The 24,045-nt window shown below is 35.0% G+C and overlaps 1 protein-coding gene across 1 annotated transcript in view; it reads right to left on the bottom strand.

Annotated features, from left to right (window-relative positions):
- Positions 1-24,045, bottom strand: part of LOC145296933 (uncharacterized) — a 160,385-nt gene that overhangs the window by 2,855 nt on the left and 133,485 nt on the right. The window contains exons 4-8 of the mRNA XM_080143137.1: positions 22,815-22,927; positions 20,146-20,271; positions 19,644-19,848; positions 19,178-19,322; positions 3,503-3,617 (exon numbers count right to left, since the gene is read on the bottom strand). Of these exons, the coding sequence (XP_079999263.1) occupies positions 3,503-3,617; positions 19,178-19,322; positions 19,644-19,848; positions 20,146-20,271; positions 22,815-22,927 (704 nt within the window). The remainder of the gene's footprint in view (positions 1-3,502; positions 3,618-19,177; positions 19,323-19,643; positions 19,849-20,145; positions 20,272-22,814; positions 22,928-24,045) is intronic.

Below are 24,045 nucleotides of genomic sequence, written 5' to 3'. Positions count from 1 at the left end.
ATACTCTCCACATAAACATTAACTACGTGAATCTTTGTTTCTTGATTATTTTGCACTCGAAGATATTTTCGGTATTGTTGGGAGAGGAAGGGGATAAACTGTGCCTTCTGATAATATCATATTCAGTAACTAGCAGACTTCCAATTGCTTGTTATAAACTAAGAACTTTTATAATATGAAAATCACTCCAGACTAGGTATTAAGCCAATTGATGTAAGAAACTAAAAAAAACAAAAAAACAAATACTATTTCAAGGGCAAAAACTAGCCTTCTACTCTAATAATTTTTTTCCTTCAGACTGCTAAACTTTAGAATTCCCTCCCCGTTTCCTGCTATCATGACTGTACTAACCTGCTGAAGTTTAAATGTAATACAAACAGGCATATTGTTGCCCAACTCCCCACAGTCCCCTGTTAAACATTATCCCAAATAGTAGCCCTTTATGTCTCAAGTGGCAATATGCCTTGTTTGAAGTGAAAAAGAGTAAAAGAAAAATTAAAAGATAAGTGTTAGATGGATGGATAGGTTCCACTCAAGAAAACAGCAATTCTTCCCCCTTTGTCAGAAAGATCGCTATGGAGTGTGAGGACTAACGGACAAAATAAGGGAAGTGAAAGTTACAAAGCTACCAAAAGTAAACCCAAGGTCCACTAGCAATAAATAAGAATAATCGTTATACTTAATAAATTTTATGATAATTGTTAAAATTAACTTCCCACAATTCCCTGCTAGACATGATCCCAAATTGTAGCCCCTTATGTCCCAAGTGGTAATATGCTTGTCTGGGGTGAAAGAGGTTTAAAAATAAAAAAAAAGGGGGGGGGGTAAGTGTTAGATGGATGGATAGGTTCCAATCCAGAAAACAGCAGTTCTTCCCCCTTTGTTAGAAAAATTGCTATGGAGTGTGAGGACTAACGGATAAAGGGAAGTGAAAGTTACAAAGCTACATAAGTCGACCATGGTACCATAAGAACTAAGGTCGACTAGCAATAAATAAGAATTCATAATTGTTATACTTATAAAGTAATACATTATAGAGTTGTATTATAAATGAAAACTACAGAAACCACAAATCTTTATATTATTAAAATAAACTGCATGCGTGTGCGCGTGTCTTTTGCCACAACGTGACTTTGATAATTAAATATTAAATTATTTTACTAAATAACGAATATTTAAATACAAAAAAGTGCAATTTTGTATAGATGAAATTTAGAAAATCCAATTTTTAAAAAAATTAAAAAACTAAATCCATCAGAATGCATTTTGATTTTTTGTAAACAAGTCAATCATTTCAATTTTATTAATAGCTCATATATATATATATATATATATATATATATATATATATATATATATATATATATATATATATATATTAGCATGACACTCAAGATGGCTGACATGTAGCAACGTGGGGATGGAATTTCTTTTTGCCCAAACACCAGGTTTATCATGTACAAAATCAACCTTTTGTTGGTAACATCAAATGGAAACAACATCTGACGAGTTGGTGAGGATAGGAAATTTTTATGGACGCATAAAATCATAAAATTGCCATCCCATTAATGAAACGGCTGTAATGAAGAAATCAAAGATGAAATAAACAAGAGTTATATAAAAGAAAAAAATGTAAGTCTTTGAATCTCAACTAAGGTTTGCACTATATATATATATATATATATATATATATATATATAACTACTTAATTTACTCACATAAAATTAATATACGAAAGTATAGATTTATGCGTAAACTTTAAGTATTTACTTCAAAAGGCAACGCTGGGCACCCATGCTAATATATATATATATATATATATATATATATATATATAAGCATATACACATACATACATATAGGCATACATATCCAAACATATGCATACACATACAGAAATATAAATACATATATACAAATCCAAAAAGATATAAAGAAATATATATATATATATATATATATATATATATATATATATATATATATATATATATACATATATATCTGGAAATATTTTTATATTTTACCTTTTATTTATACCAATCCTAAATTTATGAAGCTCAATATAATTACAGAGCATATGACAAATAAATGACAAAAGTCTATATTCCAAGTTGTCCATCTTACAATTTATTCCTTCAAGTACTTGACATTCACAATTTTTGACAGCAACTGTTTCGTAGCACAAAATCATCCATTTACTTATATCAATCAATGAATTTATTTTGCCCTTAACTCATCAGAAGAAATAGCAAGTATCAATCCATCAAAAGAAAATGAAATACATTTGGGTATGACTACAAATCCGAAAATTGGAAGAGAAGTTGCAATTACCTTTTATTTTTTCTTTTAACAGCCAATCATTTTATAAAGATTAAAACAACATTACCTTAATTATTATAGTTATAATTTTAGGTGCTTGCCCCGAATTCCCCTTATATTTAAAATCCAAAAAGAAAAGAAAAATCTGGGTGATGTACATACCGTGACAGAATGAAAATATCGTGCACCAAAAATCATAATAATTGATCAAGTAGTTTTATTTAAAAAAAAAAAAAAAGAAAAAAAAAGGTACTTCTACACTATTGGGACGAAATTTTGGAAATTGTAAAATTGAATTTCACATGAAAATGTATTTTTAAGATAATTATATCCAAAAAATTATAAAAATCGATAAGGTAGAAAATTACTTATTAAAAAAATAAAAAATAGAATTTGATGAAAACGATCGCAAGATTGAGAGTTCAAAAAGGAGGTAATTTTCTGTTCTGATTAAAACAAGATGGCAGCAATTTTTCACCTGCTAACACAATTAAAAGTTGTTTTCTTTAATAATTTAGTAATATTTAGGTAATTTCGACTGCATAATTTAAAAATTACAATTGTAACTTTTTAAAATTTACAAAAAAATCAGTTGAAACCGTTTTTTTTTATCTGAAAACTCCATTTATCGACTACAAAATTTCGTCTCAATTCTGTAGAAGCGCCAGAAAAAAAAAATCACATTTATAGCTAAAGTACAAGAGACAATCTCATGATGCCATTTTGAAAACAGTCTGAAGGAAGAAAAGAGATAATTAAATAATTTAAATTTGCATAATTAAAAAAAAAAGACATTTTTAACATGGGGATAGGGAGGTATTAGAAAAACTCAAATTCGTTTGAAAATAATTTTTTTTTATCGAAAAATAAAACTATTTGATCAACTTATGTGATTTTTGGTGTATGATATTTTCTTTTTATCATAAGTACTTTTTTTTTAATTTTTTTTTTTTTTTAATATAGATGGAATTCTGGACAAGCACCTAGCTTTGTTTAATGACCAAATGATGTAATAATTAAATTTAACTCTCAAAAGTATATTTAAAATTATATAATTTAATAAAAAAAGCAAAAGACCTTATGCATATAAAAAAAAATGTACAACCAATAAAAATAAAAAGAAATATGGAGATTTGAAGAGTGGGTTAGATTATGTTAGATTATTTGTGTGTCAACTTACCAGTGTATTTGATACAGCAAAGGTGATACCAGCATGATTTGGGGCGACTTCCGGGTGATTGCTTAAATGCCCAGCTGAATTACAGGCACTCAGGCCAAGGGAAATTGATACAAAGCTGTTTAAAGGCACAAAAAAAAAACAAAAACAAAAAAAAAAACTTTTTAGCAATGCAACTTTTATAAATCTAATCTATTCACTAAATTTTATTTATTGTGGACTATTATCCTCATCTTTTCTTAGTTGTTTCATGACGTTTCGACCAACTATTCCTCTGACATTCGTCAGGTGGTAACCGCGATGGGATAGAAACTCTGAATCTCTTGACTGCATCCACTGCAATTACAGCTTTCCGTAGTTGTTATCGTCTCACTACGTTTTGGCCAAGTAAGCCTCTGGCCGACTTTGCTGTTGTAAAACAACTAAGAAAAGATAAGGATAATAGTCCGCAATTAATATTAAAAATTAATAAATAATACTTATCCCAATAATGAATTCTAATTAAATAATATAATCTATTCACGTTAAAATGTAATTTTTTTTTAAATGAATCTTCTTTAAAGTAAAACTTTTCAACAATTTTATTCAATTAATGTAAAAATAACCAAACAATTCAATTAATGATTGAATTAAACTTTAAAAATATCCAATTAAAAAAATTAAACAACAAAAATTAGAATGCCTAGAATAGTTAACAGAAAAAAAGGGGAGGTGGTGAAAAACAAAAACAAAACAAAAACAAACAAACAAAAAAAAAAAACCCCAAAAAAACAAAACAGAAAAATGAATAAACTTATTTCTTAATGGTACGGTTTGTGATCAGAAATAAAACTGACTTTCTATCAGCACATTCCGACTGTTTACATAAACAGCCAAAAGATGCTGAATGAAAACAACCCGGCATCAAAATCAAAAGATGATGAAACCAAACAGGAAACATTCCAGCTGCACACGTAAACAGTCGGAAGATGCAATCTGATTGGCTAAGTGCCTTGCTATCTTCCGGCTGCACATGTAAACAGTCGGAAGATGCAATCTGATTGGCTAAGTGCCTTGCTATCTTCCGGCTGCACACGTAAACAGTCGGAAGATGCAATCTGATTGGCTAAGTGCCCTGCTATCTTCCGGCTGCACACGTAAACAGTCAGAAGATGCAATCTGATTGGCTAAGAGCCCTGCTATCTTCCGGCTGCACACGTAAACAGTCAGAAGATGCAATCTGATTGGCTAAGTGCCTTGCTATCTCCCGGCTGCACACGTAAACAGTCGGAAGATGCAGACGAAAAGTTGTTTTTAATATAGGTCACAAATTGTACCATTTATTTAAACAATTTAAAAAAAAAAATTGTTACATTAATTTTGTTTAACTGCAGAAACCAATAATTTAAGAATGAACAAAAAAAACAATGCCATTCATAATAAATTTCCAAAATTGTAATTATTTTAAACTTTTTTTGTTAGCAAGAGTCACCACTTATCAAGACCTAAAGGCCACTCAAGGATAAGGGTTAATGAATTAAACATAATAGTGTAGTAATCGTTAATGGTGTAAGTTGGATATAACTTGATTATTTATGGGGAGGGCTCAACAAGAATTTGTTTACATTAAACTTGAAGGCTACGATACAGCTACAGGCCATCTACACAAGTAAGCAGTTCTAAGAAGCTTTGTTCGTGGAATCTGCATTTAGATTTAATGTAGAAATTGTGGATAGTCGTTGTAGCCAGTAGAGTGTTTCTTTTTTGTGAAAGTTTGACAATGGGGGGGGGGGAGGCCATAAATTGGATCTCAGACAAGCACTTGCCATGAAAATAACAATAGAGCAGAGACAGGCTTGCAACATCTCTTCTGTGGGAAAGAGGTTGCAGGGAAGAGAAAAGGGCATCACTAACTAGGTTTCGAAGCCGGTTTTGAACCAAGGCAGGATAGGGTGCACTGAACAGTTCCTGCCCAGATGTGGCAACAGTATTCTATTTTAGGACGTATTTGATGCTTCCATTTTTTTTTTCCTCACTTTTGTTTCTCTTTTGTGAATTTTTATTTCTTTTGATAAATTCTGGGTTTGACCTTTACTCCTGATCTGAAATGAAACACGTACATCAAGTCTGTTGCCAAGGTCGCTGGAAAGATGGTGGGATCCTTCTACCGCTCCAGAAGATATCTCACTACTGATGCAATTCTCTATCTATATAAAAGCCAAGTACGTCCAAAGATGGAATACTGTTGCCATATCTGGGCAGGAGCGCCCGAAAACAGCCTATCCTGCCTTGACAGAGTACAAAATAGACTTCGTGGCTTAGTGGGGGATGCCCTTTTCTCTACCCTGCAACCTCTCTCCCACAGAAGAGACGTTGCGAGCCTATCCTTGTTTTATCATTATTTTCATGGCAGGTGCTCGTCTGAACTCCAATCTCTGGCCCCCCCTCGCCAATCTTTCACGAAAAACACCCGTCTAGCTGAATCCACTGTGAAAAACTTCCCCCACTCTATATCTGTGCCTAAATCAAAACGCGGATTCCATGAACAAAGCTTCTTTCTTAGAACTGCACGCCTGTGGAACTCTGTTCCGTCTGCCTGCTTCCCTCCGGACTACAACTTGGATGTCTTCAAGTCCAATGTTAACAAATTCCTAATGAACCGCCCCCTTAATTATACACTTCATCAAATCTCCACACTAACGTAATGTACTTGCAATAACCCTTATCCCTGAGTGGCTTCCGGGCCTTGATAAGTGGTGATCACTGTGTAAAAAAAAAAATTGAAGAATCACAAAAATCCTTATTCCAATTTTGATGAGCATCTATTACATGAACTTTGATTCTAGAAAATATTTCAAATTTGAAGCTTAAGAGGGCACAAACCGAAATTCAGGTAATCTTGCTTCAGTGGTGTCCAATGACCATGGATCAAATTTAATGCAAATCTGAAATATTTACTTCTTTTGTTATTTATTGTTATTTCGCCCCAAACAAGGCCACTAACTCATAAAAGGGCTACTACTTGGGACCAGGTCTACAGGGATACTAGAGAGGGAGTTGAGCAGTGAAATGTTTGTTCACATTACACTTGAACTTTTGCATGTCAGGGAAGCAGGAAACCGGGAAGGAATTCCAAAGTCTAGCCGTCCGAAATAAGCTATTTAAGTAGAAGCATCTATGGCATCTAGGAATCTCTACAGTGTAGGGGTGGGATTTTGCTGCTCATCTGATTCATCCGAGCACTTTCGATTAAAATACAAATGTAAATTATTTTAATTTGCAAATTAAAAATTGTACCCACATTACGTCCCCTAAAATCCATATATTTATGCAAACAACCAGAAGATGCTGACGAAAAATCGGTTTTATCATGGGTCACAAGTCATAACAAGGCACCACTTTAAATATTTATTACTGGCAGGGCGCTCAGCATTGCCCAGTCGTAAAATATGCTTAAATGATATTTTAATTTATACAGATTTCATATTTATTATTATATTATAAAGACAATACTCTATTGATTATTATATTGTACCCAATATATATTACGGATTTCAAAGATAAAAAAGAAATATAACTTGGGTGCCAGCAGCTAGAATTGAAATCAAAATGTTAAATGCTTCAGCCTTAGTCATTACTGTTTGAGCTATCATCAGATGAATAAGAAATAGTTAAAAATTAAACTGACTTTAACGTATATAAATGTATATTTGTGCATGCATACAAAAACACTTTAAGTTGATTTATGCTTGCCAAGTTCCAATTTTTTTCAATTTTGACTACTTAGCAGCTATTTTTACCGGTTTATATACTTACTAGTGTTGTCCGATATGTTTACATGTGATCTTTTAATTCATGCAGATTACATATTTATTATTATAGAGACAATTCTCTATTATTATATTGAACCTAATATATAGTAGTGAGATCAAACTAATATATATATATATATATATATATATATATATATATATGACTTTGGTGCCATCAGCTAGAACCGAAACCAAAGCATACAACTCTCCACCCTCATTCCTTAGCCTCTGAGCCATGTCCATGCACATGAAAAAATTTAAATGGCTTAAACTATTTCAATATTGGTGTGTGTATATATATATATATATATATATATAGAACAAGCTTGATAAGAAAGAATCTTTTTAAATTTTTAAAATTCAATTAAAATTAAGGAAGTTATGGCTATTTTTGTGCCTCATATGTTTGGATATTTTCCCCTCTTTAAGACCATATGCATTTTGTCACATTTTTTACACTACTTTTTCAGTAAAAATGTTATATCTTTGTTAAAACACAAGACTAAGCAATGAAATTTGTCATATAAGTGTATTTTTGTACAAGGAATCTGAATATGCTATTGACAATCACCCAATCATGGAAGACAAGATTCAAGTAAAGGCACATGGTCCACAGAATTTTATAATCTATATATCTATAAAAGTGAACGTGTCTGTCTGTCTGTCTGTGTACATTTCCCTATGCAATAACTCTGTCAATTTTTAGTCTATAGACTCGAAATTTGAAATACCGGGTACTGAGATTTGGGAAAATCGATGTGACGGGTGTCAGCCAGAAATTTGGCTGTTAAGGGGTCAAATTTCAACGATTTGACCTTTAAGAACTCTACTAAACTCCTCCGACAATTTTGGGTCTAGACACTTGAAATTTTAGATATAGGTTCCTTGAACCTGGATCTAACTTAATAAAGTGATTTGAGCCCGAAACAATAAATTTTAAGGGGTCATAATAGGGGTCAAAGTTTTAAAAAATTAACCATTTTTTTGTTTTTTTGCACAGCATACACCTCCAAATACCCGAGCAACGCCGGGCACCCCTGCTAGTTATATAGATAAAACAACGTGCACAAAAAATGCAATTATTTGACTTGCGCCATGTTTTTCTACGACCTTGTGTCTCAGAGGAGACGCACTTTGAAAAAAAATGGAAATAGACACAGATTATATTCATTTTATTTGACTGCAATTGTCATTTTATTACATTTTACTTTGCTTTTATTTCTTTCGTGAAACACCTATTTATCCACACAAATGAACCATAATACTAAATTGTCATACAAATTTATACCAGCACGTCTTAACATGGCAATTTATAAAACGCTAAAAACAGATGAAAGAAACGAGGAAAGATTCAGTCAAATTTCGTAGAAAGATTTGTTTTGACAGATGTCAAATCAAATTTCAATCATTTAAACTTTGAAAAGATCAACACCTGCTGTGGGTCAGTCAACTGCAGATGTAACCTCATCAACCTAAGCGAGAGAGGAAGAGTTAAGAATGCGAAAAAATCTAAAATAGATCTAGTGCAGTCAAAACGATAATTTGTGTTTTTTGGTACTTGTACATTTTAATCAAGACATTAAAAAATGAAAATATCGAAAAAAAAATGTTATATTGCACGTATCTGTTATGGAACGAAGTTCTCCGAAAAAAAATTTCACTTAATTTTATCAAGTAGTTTTTGTTTTACAGGGAAAAAACAATTTGTTATGATAGCGAGCAAAAGGCTCAATTTTTAGGAAGAAAAGTTAGTTATTAAAGAAGGGGAGGGGGTGTCGGTGCTTTACATTGAGTTATCTCCCTGTGGCCTTTATAAACTCCAAACAAAAAAAGATGTCTGCCTTCAATGTGCTCTCATAAAAACATGTTTTTCCGTTGTAAAAATAAAAACAAAAAAAACTATTTGATCAAATTAAGTGAAATTTTTTTTTTTCGGAGATCTCCAGTTCAAAACAGATACGTACAATACCAGTCTTCAAGAATTCTGGTGAAAGAACTGACCCACTAAATTATCGCCCCATTAGCCTCCTCCCGCTTTTCGCCAAAATATTTGAGTCCTTAGTTAATCAAGCTCTAGTCCAGCATCCAACAGCTGCTAAACTCCTGACTGACAAACAATATGGATTCAGGCAAGCCCGTTCAACAGCAGATATCTTAACTGTAGTTTCTGAACGTATATACCGTTCATTGGATAAAACAGGGGAGGGTATAGCGGTGGCCCTCGATATATCTAAGGCTTTTGACAAGGTATGGCACGATGGTCTTCTAAGGAAAATTAGATCATATGGAATCACTGGAAGAATTCATAATGTAATTAAATCCTTCTTAAGTAATAGAAAAATCAAAGTTGTCCTCGACGGTTGTACATCCAAACAATATGACATAAATGCGGGAGTACCTCAGGGGTCTATCCTTGGACCTCTATTATTTCTGATATTCATAAACGACCTCCCTGATAAAATTGTTTCGGAGATGGGTATATTTGCCGATGACACCACTCTCTATAACAGATATGAGGGGAAAACAAATGAACACATATCCAAGGAAATGGCAGAAACACTAGAGGATGACCTCCAATCCGTAGTGGAATGGGGACAAAAATGGTTGATCACATTCAATGCTGCTAAGACTAAGCTTGTTTCCTTCAATAACTACAAGAAACCTTCTCTACCACCAATAGCAATGGCCAAGAACACATTACCTGAAAGTACTTCTTTTAAACTCCTCGGCCTAATGTTTACAGGGAATATGAACTGGAATAGATACATTGAAAGCATTGCCAAGGCTGCTGCAAGGGAGGTTGGCTCCCTCTACCGTGCTAGAAAACTACTTACGCCTGACAGTATCCTATACCTCTATAAGGCTACCATTCGCCCATGTATGGAGTACTGTTGTCACATCTGGGCTGGAGCATCTGCTGCTTGTCTCTCGCTCCTGGACAGGGTTCAAAAGAGAGTCGCCAACCTGATAGGTCCTGAACTGTCATCTAGGCTTCAGCCTCTGTCCCATTGACGAGATGTTGCATCCCTCTGCCTGTTCTACAAATACTTTAATGTTGAATGCTCTGACTAACTGCAAACACTTGTACCTCCTCGACGTAACTACTCCCGACAAACCCGACAAGCTACTAAGTCTCATCCCTTTACAGTAGAGATCCCTAGGTGCAAGAAAGCCTTTTACTCCAATAGTTTCTTCCCCAGAACTGCGGGTCTTTGGAACTCCCTTCCGGGATTCTGCTTTCCCAACTGCAATAATATGCAGAAGTTCAAGTGTAATGTTAACAAACATCTTTCTACTCATCTCCCTTCATAATGACTCCGCTAATTAAGTCCCTGATAGTAGCCCCCTGCTTCAAAGTAGCACTGTGCCTTGTTTGGGGTGAAAATTGAATTAAAAAAAAAAAAAAAAAAAAAAATTTTCATTTTAATGTCTTCATTAAACTGTACAAGTACCGTTTTTTTTTTCTCCCCAATTCTTATAATCCAGTTGTAAATCTTGCACTTTTGAAACCTGTCAACAAATTTAACAAACAATGAGATTGAACTAAAAATAAAATTTGGATGCACAAAATGTTTATAAGCGGATTATTTTTTTGTACGATAAGTTGAGTAATTAGGAGATTTGTCTTCTTTTAAAGTGCAAAATAGTTTTGCTCGTTTTCAGGCACACTTTTCTTTTTATTTAAAAAACTTTTTTTTTTTTTTTTACATGGAGTTCACCACTTATCAAGGCCCAAGGGCCACTCGGGGATAAGGGTTATTGTGTGTACAGTAATCAATGGGATAGTGTAGCAATAGTATTGGAGAATTGATAAAGTGTCATTACTTAAGGGGGCGGTTCATCAGGAATTTGTTTGTGTTGGACTTGAAGACATCCAGGTTGAAGTCGGGAGGGAAACAGGCAAGCGGAACAGAGTTCCACAGACATGCAGTTCTAAGAAAGAAGCTTTGTTCATGGAATCTACGTTTTGATTTAGGCACAGATAAGGAGTGGGGGAAATTATTGACGGTGGTTTCAGCTAGTCGGGTGTTTTTTGAAAAAGATTGGCGAGGGGGGAACCAGAGAATGGAGCTCAGACGAGCACTTGCCATGGAAATAACGATAGAACAAAGATAGGCTTGCTACGTCTCTTCTGTGGGAAAGAGGTTGCAGGGAAGAGAAGAGGGCATCCCCTACCAAGCCACAAAGTCTATTTTGTACTCTGTCAAGGCAGGATAGGCTGTTTTTAGCAGCTCCTGCCCAGATGTGGCAGCAGTATTCCATCCTTGGACGTACTTCGCTTTTATATAGATAGAGAATTGCATCAGTAGTGAGATATCTTCTGGAGCAGTAGAAGGATCCCACCATTTTCCCAGCGACCTTGGCCACAGACTTGATGTATGTGTTCCATTTAAGAGTAAAGGTCAAACCCAGAAGCTTATCAAAACATGGGGCCTCCCCTAGACAAGAGCCATCCATTTTAATTGATGCCAGATGGGGATCAGAGCGTTTATGATGTAGAGATAGGAGCTTGGTCTTAGATGCATTAAAGGTAACTAGCCACCTCTTCCCCTACTGTACCACGCGCTCAAGATCAGAGGAGAGAGAAACAGAGAGAACATCATCATTTACGGCCTTTGATGTGTTGCCATAGATGGTCGTGTCATCAGCATAGATGTCAACGAAAGATTTTAGTATGTGTTTTGGGAGATCATTGATGTAGATCAGGAAGAGAGTTGGGCCCAGTATGGACCCCTGAGGGACTCCAGCATTAATACTGTGGGCCTCTGATTTCTGACCATCAACTACTACTCTTATGAGCCTATCAGAAAGAAATGATTTAATGATAGAGAAAACATTTCCAGTTATACCGTAGCTGGAAATCTTGTGTAGCAGGCCTTTATGCCAAACCTTATCGAAGGCCTTGGATATGTCAAAAGCAATTGCCCTAGAAATGAAGCCTTTGTCGAGAGATTCGCTAATCCTATGAGATATAACCGTTAGCACATCTGCTGTAGATCTAGCAGAACGGAAACCACATTGCGTGTCGCTAAGAAGGTTATTTCTGCTGAGGTGGTTGACTACTTCTCTATTTATTGTGGATTCCAGCAACTTACTCATGACACACAGGAGACTTATTGGTCTGTGCTGAGAGGGAGATGACGTATCACCTGAATTCTTAAATACAGGGCATACTGATGAGGTTTTCCAGGATGTTGGGAAGCACTTCTCCTTAAGGCAACGCTTAAACAGTTGGGTAAGTATGGGGGCAAGTTCTGGTTGTAATTTTTTTAACACTATAATTGGAATACCGTCAGGACCAGTTGCTTTACTGGAGTCAAGGTTCTTGATTAGCTTGGCAACCTCACACACAGATATTTGTATGTTGCATAGCATGTTGTCTGTTATAGGAGGAAATACGGGGAGTTGATGGCCTTCGTCGCATAGGGTAGAATTTGCCGCAAAGTTCTTGGCAAATAGTTTGGCCTTGTCGGATGCTGTCGAGATGACTTCTGGTCCATTGCCAATGGTTGGGATAGAACGCACACTTCTGTTCAAGATCCTATTTGCTATTTGCCAGAACTGGTGGGGAACCAAGCCGCTGCTCAGCTACTTTGGATTTAACGGATTGAGCATATAGTTCTCTTGCATTTTTTATTACTCTTTTACAGTGGTTGCTGGCGCCCTGAAAGCAGCTTTAGTTTCAGTGCTTCAATTACGTTGGTAGCTATGGAAAAAGTGATTTCTGTGTGCGATGGCAGCAGCACATTCAGGGGAGAACCATGGCTGGCTGTTAGGTTTTTGTTGGAATTTTTTTGATGGTATGAATTGGTCTATGCCTACAATTAACCATTCGGTCAGGTCTGATACTATAGAAGACACATCCTTCTTAAACATGGAATGGAGAGGTAGATCAGATACGAACATATGGAAGCTATCCCAGTCCGCCATACCGTATCGGTATACAGTACGGTGGAGAGGTACGTCTGTAGATTTATTATATTTCATTTTTATCTTAACTGATACAACACAGTGGTTGGAGGATCCCAGAGGAGATAGAACGGAACATGAGCATAGCTCAGGGGAAGTGGATAGAAAAAGGTCTAGAAGGCTTGCATACTGACCGGTAGTATCGGGCACACGGGTAGGCTCGCGAACAATCTGAGTGAGGTCATAGGCAATGGCAAAATCATGACAGAACCTCCCCTCATCATCAGTCTTATTTGAGTGGATCAGCCATTCCACATTATGGACATTGAAGTCACCGCAAATGTGAATGTTAGCCGAGGGATGAGCAGACAGGATGTGGTCAATTTTCTCTGATATACTCTTAAAGACAGTAACTATGCTGTTGTGGGGGCGATAGAGGGCAAATATAAATGCTGTGGTGTAAGCAAGTGCAACCTGGAAGCACATATAAGGTAGAGTAGGGTCTTCTATGGAGATATCCCTGCAACACAGGAAGCCATCTTTTATGTAGGCACATATTCCATGCCCGTGGCGATCCTGGGGGTCAGATTTAGATGTTAAGTTAGAGTATCATTTAATTATGAACTCATCTAGGGAGGTGGTCAGCCCTATTCCAGCTTCACTTAGAAAGAATATGTCAGGTTTTGTCTCCTGTAATTGGGTTTCAACCTCTGGAAGGTTAGAACGTAGACCCCTGATGTTGGAGAAGGAGACATGGTAGTAGGGGTCTACGTTGGCGGATGGGGTTCTAGGTTTATTTGTGTTTTCTTTTTTGAGATATTTCATGTTGAGGATTTTGGGATTTGTGGAACAGGTCAGCATACTTGGTTAGAGCAGAACAGAGAGGGAAAGTAAGATAGGAAAGACGGGAATTTTTTTTTTTTTGTAACAATTACCCACTAGTATGGCATCGAGAGGCCCCACCAGAGACTACTGCATGGTCCAGAATCCATTCACCAAATGGCAATACAGCAGCCCCAGTACTTTGCACCAGCTGATGGGACAGCCTCCTTAGTGGTTATTCCAAGGTTCGGGTCCCTGACTATCAGGCAGTTAACGTCAGCTCAGATGAAAACGTTTACCTCCAGCACCCTTACTAGTGGCATAGCCGCAAGGATAGACAGAGACAGAAAGTTTCCGACATCTCAGACTACTGTTCACAAAGTACTGCCGACCTGGGAAGCAGCTTTTTCTTTCACCCTTTGTCAGAAACATCACTCATTGGAAATGAGAACTGAGGGACAAAAAAGGAGAAGCGAGAGTTATTGGAGCTGCCAATAACACAATTTTCAGTTAGACTTTTATAAATAAAAAATGAAATGAATAAAAGAAATGAATCTAACTCTTTAGAGTACAACTGGAGTAGGATACTTGACTTTTTGCATGTTAAACTTTAATTCAAGCCATCTATCATATATATTTTCTCAGTGGCATCAGACCAGGTCGAAACCGTTGAATAATGTGTGAAAATTAGAAAAAAAAAAAAAAAAGGTCGATTATTTTCTATAAAAATTGGCCTCGCAATGAGATAGGGTAGCAAAAAATCGTTCCTTCATAACAATTTAGCTAAACACGCATGTGCGAAAAACGTTTTCTTTAATTAGTTTAAATAGAAAACAAAAAAAAAAAAAACGACATTGCTTCGCGATTGTACAGTAGTGGTTATAGTGACAGCGTCGTTGTCTTAAGGTTGCCGACATATCAGGCATTTTTTTTGTTCCCCCCCCGATTTTTTAAGTTTTAATATTTAAACAGTTATTTATGCCATTTTTTCGTTTGTTCATTCTTTTTTAACTCTTTTTTTTATTTTTTAAAAAGGAGGATTAGAAAGTAATAATATACTATGAACATTAAATTATTATATAGATACTATACTAATTTAATGTTCATAGTATGGTATCACCTTCTGTCCTCCTTTTTATAAATAGGATATCCAGAAACGTACAAAAAAAAACTTAAATAAAACCATGATGACGCTTTCGGGTTGTACGTGAAACTAGAATATACCTTCTTGGTTTTCTGACTAGGATCCAATGGTAGTATCTGTCCTGTCTAAAGATGGTATAATTATATCATGCACCGGACGTCAATACAATGGAAATATATCACAGACTCCTATATGGATATTGGAGATAAACCAAAATAGCCAGATATATTCTGACACGACATTAACCAGATTACTTAAATACTTTTACAATTTTAACAAAAGGGCTACAATATTATCACGGGGTCTCCATTCACGTACGTCCACAGAATGCCAAGCAGCAAAATATTACACATGAAAGATGCCGCTGTGGAATTTCCACAGGTCTCGCTAGTGTATTCATGGGTTCACTTATGATAGAGTTTCTGTTGTAATCTTAATTTGACAAAAAAAACAAAAACAATTATCGAAATTGGCTCTCATAATCTCAGAACACGAAATTCCTTCCATTTTCAACAACAACAAGTAATATGACAATGTTTAGTGACTATCTCGATTATGTATACTGGTAGATTTATCGAAAAAGGTTGCTAATCACGTGTGCAAATCTCAAAATGTTTATTTTCTCATAATCCCAATTACGTAACAATAAATCCAACTAGCAAAACAAAATAATCTTCATAATCAATTCTTATTTAAAGATTATACCGTTTACAATGACAGATTTTACCCACAAAGAGCAATGTGTGAAAATTTTATTTTCAAGAAAACGGAGAGGCTAATGCAACAAGAGCATGTTGCCCTCACTCCCACCCGGTGGATTAAATAATGGGTTTCGTTAGAAATTCCATGCAGATTCCCAAGTTTGACAGAAAGATCCCCCAAGTTCAAAAAGATACATCTGAAGAAAGTTGGATTGGATTTGTTTTATGGCATATTAACCACTTTCAGGTCATCTATATATACAAAAGGCAAAATGTGTGTTAGTGTGTGCACTTTTTCTATATGTCCGCAGAAGGCTTTTTTTTCGGGGGGGGGGGGGGCGATCGGTCGGCTCACTCCTTAAAACTTTTTATATGCTGTCTAACTTAAGAACGGGAGTCCAGTCTATCTTTAATTTGCCTGACTTTTACGCGCAATTTTCAATATTTTTTTTTCGATCATTCCATGTTGATTCGACTTTTTCGTAAAAAAGCGAAACTAATTCGAAGCTTAAGGCATCATTCCCGGTGCACAATCACCAGGAACGTCCAAAAGTAATCAATGCGAAGTTTCTCCTTATATCAGACAATTGCTATTCAATTTGGACAATCCCCTTTTTATGGGGAGCTGGTTTCTCCCCAACATCTTGGGGAAACAAAACTAGCCAGTAACTTCTATTTGACCTCATTAAAAAACTGCCCCCCGCAGTGAAAGTTAACTACGTTACTAATATTTGACCTCATTAAAAAACTGCCCCCGCAGTGAAAGTTAACTACGTTACTAATATTTGACCTCATTAAGTCATTACGTGCGGGAACATGTCAATTCGATTTCTACTTACGTAAATTCAAACGTGTTTCAGTTACTCTTTCTTGCTGGCCGAGCGGTTAACGTGTCACGTTTTTTTTCACACTTTATTTTCCAACTTCGCGTCAAGGCTTCAGGTTTGATCCTACCTACCTACCAAAACTTTTTCACAATATTTTTGGGGGTTAACCGTACCAAATATTTCCTTTAAGTTATCTTCTTTGTAATGTCTCATTCAGGTTTGTTTAAAGTCCACACTATCCAAGTATATATGCTGTACATATAGAGTTCTTGGCATGTTATGCCGAAAGGTGCTTCTTCATCGTTCAGTATCAGTTTCATAACCCATAACAAAAATATTGTCTTTAGTTTATATGATGTCTCTTCAATAATGCCACCCATTATTATTTAAGCATTTAAAGTTAACTAGCAGGGAGATACGACGTTGCCTGGGTTCTCTACAGTGCAATGTAGACTACAATGTATTGAGGATTAAATCATTGCAAGGAGGCATGTGAAACTTCCTCCTGGTGCACCGCGATGGGTCCCCAACTATAACAGGCAATAAATTGATTTAATTGTATAATGTGTGATTTCATTGATTTTGCTGACAATAAAAATATGGGGGTGTGAAACCTTCGTTGATCACAATTCAATCCCAGGCAACGTCGTATCTCCCTGCTAGTTAACTTTAAATGCTTAAATAATAATGGGTGGCATTATTGAAGAGACATCATATAAACTAAAGACAATATTTTTGTTATGGGTTATGAAATGTGCACACAAATGATAAAGGAAAATATACGCATTCGTTGAAATAAAAAAAAAAAAAATAAAAAAAAATAAAATTTATGATTGTGGACCAATTCTTTCCTTTGATCATTGGGATGCAACCAACCAGTATATAGTAACTAGACTACCCGTGACCCGTTGGGTCAGTATGTTATATTAGCTATGGAATTCATGTATGAGCGTGACACCTGTGACGTAAAGAAAAGTTTTTGTGACATAACAGAAACATTTCTATGAAAGTATATTAAAATGAAAAAAAGAATATAGATAGATTTCTATAAGTCATTCTGTTTATAATTGTTTATTTTTGAAAAAAAAAAAAAAACCCCAAAAACTTACAGCCATTGAATTAAAAGTGGTTTGCCATACTTATAGGTAAATGTGCATTGAACAGATATCATAATACTTAGTTAAATTAAAATTTTTATCTATCTTTTAATCTAAACGCAAAAAAAAAACCAAAAAAACAATTGGAACGCTGAAAACGTACATAGTAAAACAATACGTTGTGAAATGTTCTTATGGTTGTCAATGGGTTAAAGTAGATTTATTTGTAAGAAAATTGCGTCAAAATAACTTAAACGTAATACTGAAATGAACAATGTAAAAAAAATGCAGAAAGTATTAATTTTTTTATTTGGATAATTTAAACGCGAAAAAAAAAATTGGGACGCTGAAAACGTACACAGTAAAACAATACGTTGTCAAGGGGTTAAAGTTGATTTATTTATAAGAGAATTGCAACAGTATAGTTGTAATACAGAATAGTTGCAAAACATCCCCACCCTTCCCATGTTAAATAATAATTTCTAAATAATGGCGTTACTATTTTAGTGCGTAGGTCAAATTCTGCAAAAGTAGCGATTTGTGTTTATTTGTTTACGCTGTTATGGGTTTAAGTTTATGTACGCATACGCAACCGGAGTTCATAAACCGGGTGTTGGGTTACAACACCGTTACAAGGTCATTTGAGTTTTATAATTATATAGATTGTGCATTATATATACACAGGCATATTTTAGAGAAATATGGAATTTGGAACTGAATCTTTTGTGTAATACATGAGGGTAGATGGTTTCCATTCTGTCAGGCATGTTAGAGTTGAAATGTAATTTTATGTTATTTTTAATCATTATTGCCTTGTAGTAAGAATTCTTGAAGACTGCATTTTGATTAACAGTTTTAATCATTCTGGTTCAGTTTGAAATTCCATATAGGTTCCCATGTTTCATTATTAAGTTCTTAAATTCGAAAAATTGTAGCTTGGCAAACCACTTGTCTCGCCAAAATCACCATCAGTAAAATTCCCCTACTCTCTATCGATGCCTAAACCTAAACGTGGATTCCATCACAAAAGCTTCTTTCCGAGAACTGCCTGTTCTGCTGGTTTACTTTCCAGCTGACTACAATATTGTCATCTTCAAGTCCAATGTAAACAAGTTCTTATTGAACAGTTCTTGTAAATAATCTAATCATACCAAATTTCCACCACAAATGATTACTACGCCACTGTCCCAATGACTACAATACACACATTAACCCTTATTCTCAAGAGGCTTCTGAGCCTTGCTATGTGGTAACCCCTTTGTAAAAAAATGGTGAAAATAACCAAGATGAGAATAGTAGTCCAAATAATCAAAATTATCAATCCTCATCTAAAAAAAAAAAAAAAAATTCTGTAACAATAGAAAATCTTTGTTTTAAAATACTTACAACACGGCTAAGGGCAAATTGTTGACCATACTGAAAAATAGAATAAAAACCCCTGGACCTAAAAGACCAACGCTGGTCATCAGACGACGTACAGATAGGACTGTCCATTTGTTGGCCACGAGAGAGTCAGCAAAATGACCAGCAACTGCAATGAAAAAAAAAATAAAGACTGTTTTTAGGAAAAAAAAAAAAATTCTCTTATTAATGAAAAACAAGTGACATTTTTATTTCAAATCTAGTAGTATCCATTTATTTCTCGGCCTGAAAGACTTAAGTGCACTCTTAATTCATTCAGAACTTTAAGCAAAATTGAAACACGTGACAGGATACTAGCCTCTTGCCAGTTATATGTTCCAACGAATGAATGATAATTTTTAGCTTGTGGAAATTCCAGTTAATTAAGGAATTAATTTGCTTATAATAGCAGCTGACCCCAGTCTCCTATCTGATGGAGAGAGCAACTTACCCACACCAAGCAAGGAATTCATAATATAAGGCACTGCCGTGGACATGATGTGATGCGTATCAGCTCCAAGGTGCCTCGTCAGGTACGTTGGCAGCCATTGCATGATGATGTAGTTCGACCAATTCATACTGAAATGGGCCAGGTACATTGACCATAACGGCCAGTGGCACAGGAACTCCGTCCACCGGACATTTGTGCTGTTCACCTGTAAATAGAACAAAAATCCATGACAAAAAAAAAAAGCAAAACAATTCACTCAAAACACATTAGATAACACATATTGGATTTTTAAATAATTTTAGTGTACATTAAGATTTTCTTTCGTCTCATTAACTCCATCAATCCTCAATTGGTTTTTGTAAAAAAAATGTGATGGGAGGAGGTTAGGGTTGGGAGGAGGGACAAAAAAAGAAAAAAAAAGAAAAGAAAAAGGAAATACAATAAAATGTTACAAAAAAAAAAAAAAAAAAAAAAAATTTATTTAACAGTGCCAAATACTAACTTTTGGAGGTTGGACGAATTCTTCCTGCCTGGTTTCTGAATAAAACAAAACCCAGACTATTACCCAGATGAAACCCAAAAAGCCGAAAGAATAGAACATCCAAGGCCAGTGTAAGTGCGGACAAACCTGAGGAAGAAAAAAAAAAATAAATAAAATTCAGAAACGAACAAACATTCTCATTTTTCTAATCTTGTATTTTCATAATAGTTTCGACTGACCTTTTTTTTTTCCCCCTTCCAGCCAAATTCAAGTTCAATCAATAATTTTATCATATGCCACCAAACTACCCACCCCCCGTCTATTATATATTTCTTTAATAATTTATCTTATGTACAAAACTTACTGGAAATAAAATGAAATTTATTGGCAAAAAGTAGCAAACTGCAACAAGTCATATAAAAGAAGTTTTATATATATACATTGCTGGCAAAAAGAAAGTCTGCACTTGTAATTTTTTCAAAAACTGCAAATTTAACTTAAATTTAATGTAGCTGTTTAAACAACCTATACCTCATTTGATTCACCTTTTATTCCTCTATAATTTTACCTGTTCATATTTGACTTTTAATTGAAATATTCTAGTGTTCATGTCAATTAAAAAAAAATAACTTCAAATTGAGGTGTATATATATATATATTCATATTTAAAAAGTCAGCCCTGGCAGAAGTGTCTTAAAATCTCTCCATTTCTTCATTCTCCGCACAATTTATATTTCTTTTTATAATAATATTTTGAACTCTTTTTTCCTTGTACCCATTTGTGAATTATTTCACAGAATTCTGCCGTTTGGATTACATCGAAATATCTTCCAGTAACACGATTCCTTTGGATTTTTACTTCTGGATATGGAACTTTAACCAACTTTTCTTGGATTTTACCGTTATTGGATATTCTTCTCTTCACCAAACCATCCATTCGGGTGAAATCATTTTCTTTTTTCCCCATTTCCTCTGCTTCACTATTTTTACCAAGTAAGCTCTATGGCTTACTTGTAGTTTCATTAAATACTTTGCAAGCAAAATCCGATTCTGCATTTTGCTAATTCCTACTCTCTGATGAAAAGGAAAGTATTTTTTTCGAAACTCTGCGGATTAAGGGCAATCCACTTGATTTGCGTTTCCTTTTTGAAAATTAAATGTTTTTAATTCTTCTTAAAGTGTTTTTAACGTTTCATTAATTATTTGTTTTATATATATATATATATATATATATATATATATATATATATATAACTACTTCATTTACTCACATAAAATTAATATATGAAAGTATAAATTTATGCGTAAACTTTAGTATTTATTTCAAAAGTGCTCAATACATAGGTAGAGCTAGTTAGTAAGTTATAAAATATATATGGCGATTAAGCTATACTGAATATTCCGCGTTTCATCCACTCTAGGACTCTTCAGGCTTATGCGCGAATTTTGTGACAGACAACCACAAAATTCGTGCATAAGCCTGAAGAGTCCTAGAGTGGATGAAACGCGGAATATTCAGTGTAGCTTAATCGCCATATATAAGTAGTAGCATTTTTGTGTGTGTGTACAACTATTCAACAGTCCACACCACTGGACAGATCATGACCAAACTTGGCATGATGATGGTCCCCCACCTACAGATGGTGCACACCATTTTTCATGGTTAAGGTCAAAGGTTCAGGTTATATTTGGGGCGGCTCTTCATAAAATCACACACCTAGGAATGGTGCACACCAAGTTGGCATTTGCCACCATCCCATGAATTTGAATCAGATCACCCTCCTCCACCCCCATCCCCTCAACCAATCTTCATATTTGGATTTCAGTCCCTTCAGGAGGTAGTCAAAAAGTTTTAACATCTAAAGCAATAATTTATCTTACAACATTCACTAGTGGATACCCGAGTGTACAGCAAAGTCCCGTGCAAAGCGTGAGTATCTTTGCTAGTAGAGAAATATTACATGAAAAAAAAAAAAAATAAAATAAATAACCTGAAAATTTTTCGTCTCGATATTAAAGTGGTAATTATATACAACTTTTCTATTTGGAAAAGTTTGACATAAAAATAAGACTGTGGTGGGTTCTGGTCACATCCAAACTTCAAATCTATATAAATAAAACAGATGCATGTGTATCTATCTGTAAATATTTAACCCATAAACTCTTAAGCGATTACATAACACTGAAATTAACAGGAAATGGTAATCATACACCAACGATGGTTTATAACAAGTAAAATATTTGTTTGGATGGATGAATAATGCATACAAAAGCTGGCAAATTGAAATACAAAATGTTTATTTCAATTTGCCGACATTTTTGTGTTAGTTTGTGCATGCATTAAAACTAATCATAGCTAAAAGTGGTTTAATTTTAAAACTTTATCTGTCGGGTTAGCTCAAATGGTAAAGAACATGGCTGGACCACTTTACTACTCTAATAGTTTCTTCTCCAGAACTGCTGGACTTTGGAATTTCCTTCCGGGTTCCTACTTTCCCCAACTGTACTGACATGCAGAAGTTCAAGTGTAATGTAAACAGACATCTTGCTGCTCAACTCCCTGCATAGTGTCCCTGCAACTTATGTCCCAGATAGCAGCCCCCTAAATCAAAGTTGCACTGTGCGTTGTTTGGGGTGGGTGGTGAAAATTTACTTAAAAAAAAAAAGAAAGTAAAGAAAAGGTAACTAACCAGTGCAGCAACAGTCTGACCAATAGAACCAAAGGCGACAAGGTAAGCAAAAGCACGAGATCGTTCCTCAACTGGTATTGTATGGGCAAATATATGGAATACAGTGGGCAAACCTGTGAAACAAAAGACAGGTTGAAAGTATGAAATACATTAAAGAAAAAAAAAGTTTAGACAGTTATCACAACAGGCAGAAATTAATTCGTAGATATTTGCTGAGATTGAAAACATGGTTTTTAAAATTAACTGGTCCGGAGGGAAGCAGGCAGACGTAACTCTGTTCAGTCTGCCTGCTTCCCTCCGGACTACAACTTAGATGTCTTCAAGTCCAATGTTAACAAATTCCTAATGAACCACCCCCTTAATTAAACACTTCATCAAATCTCCACACTAACGTAATGTACTTGCAATAACCCTTATCCCTGAGTAGCTTCCGGGCCTTGATAAGTGGTGATCACTGTGTAAAAAAAAAAAAAAAATTAAGTGAACATATATATATATATATATATATATATATTTTTTTTTAAGCCAAAAACAATGCGGAGGAAGACCGGAAAAGATGAAGTAAAAAAGAAAAACAAACAGATGTAGACGAGTATGGTTGAATAGAGGAGTGTCTAACCTTTATTTGACTATCATTCTTCACTTCAATTTATAATTATTTATTACCAAGTTGCTGGTATGTCCGGTGTATGTAAAGTCCGTGGGTGGTGTGGAACTTTGATTAATTTCGAGAGAAAGGTACCTCTCTTTTTTTCTCTCTCTCTCTCTCTCTTTTTTTGAAAAAAAATTTTGGTTGAGAATTTGTTTTATTGATAACATTAGTTGATGATTTAATGGGTTGATTAATTTTTGATGATATGTTTGGTTTGATTTCATTTATAAATTTGGGCCAGTCATTTGGTCCCAATTGTAACAATTTGTTTATTAATATTTCATATTTGGAGTCTTGGTTAGTGATGTTGGATGATATACAATTTGAGGTGACTTGAGAGTACGTCTTTTCCTTCATGTATCCATCTACTATTTTCTTGGCTTCGAGGAGGGAGATGTTTTTGGTATGTTTTATTGACACTTCCTTTTCTTTCTTCCAGATTCTGCATGCTCTAGCATAAGCAGGATGGTTTTCTCCACAATTTGCACATTTGCAATCAAGATTGCAGCCATTGATAGTGTGGTCTGGATCTTTCTGGCCACACCTTCCGCACACTGCTCGTCCCCTACATGCATCTTC

This window comes from Euprymna scolopes, chromosome 17 (genome assembly GCF_053919585.1).
Source record: "Euprymna scolopes isolate OS-2025 chromosome 17, ASM5391958v1, whole genome shotgun sequence".
Lineage (NCBI taxonomy): Eukaryota > Metazoa > Mollusca > Cephalopoda > Sepiida > Sepiolidae > Euprymna > Euprymna scolopes.
This window is presented reverse-complemented; position numbering and strand designations above follow the sequence as displayed.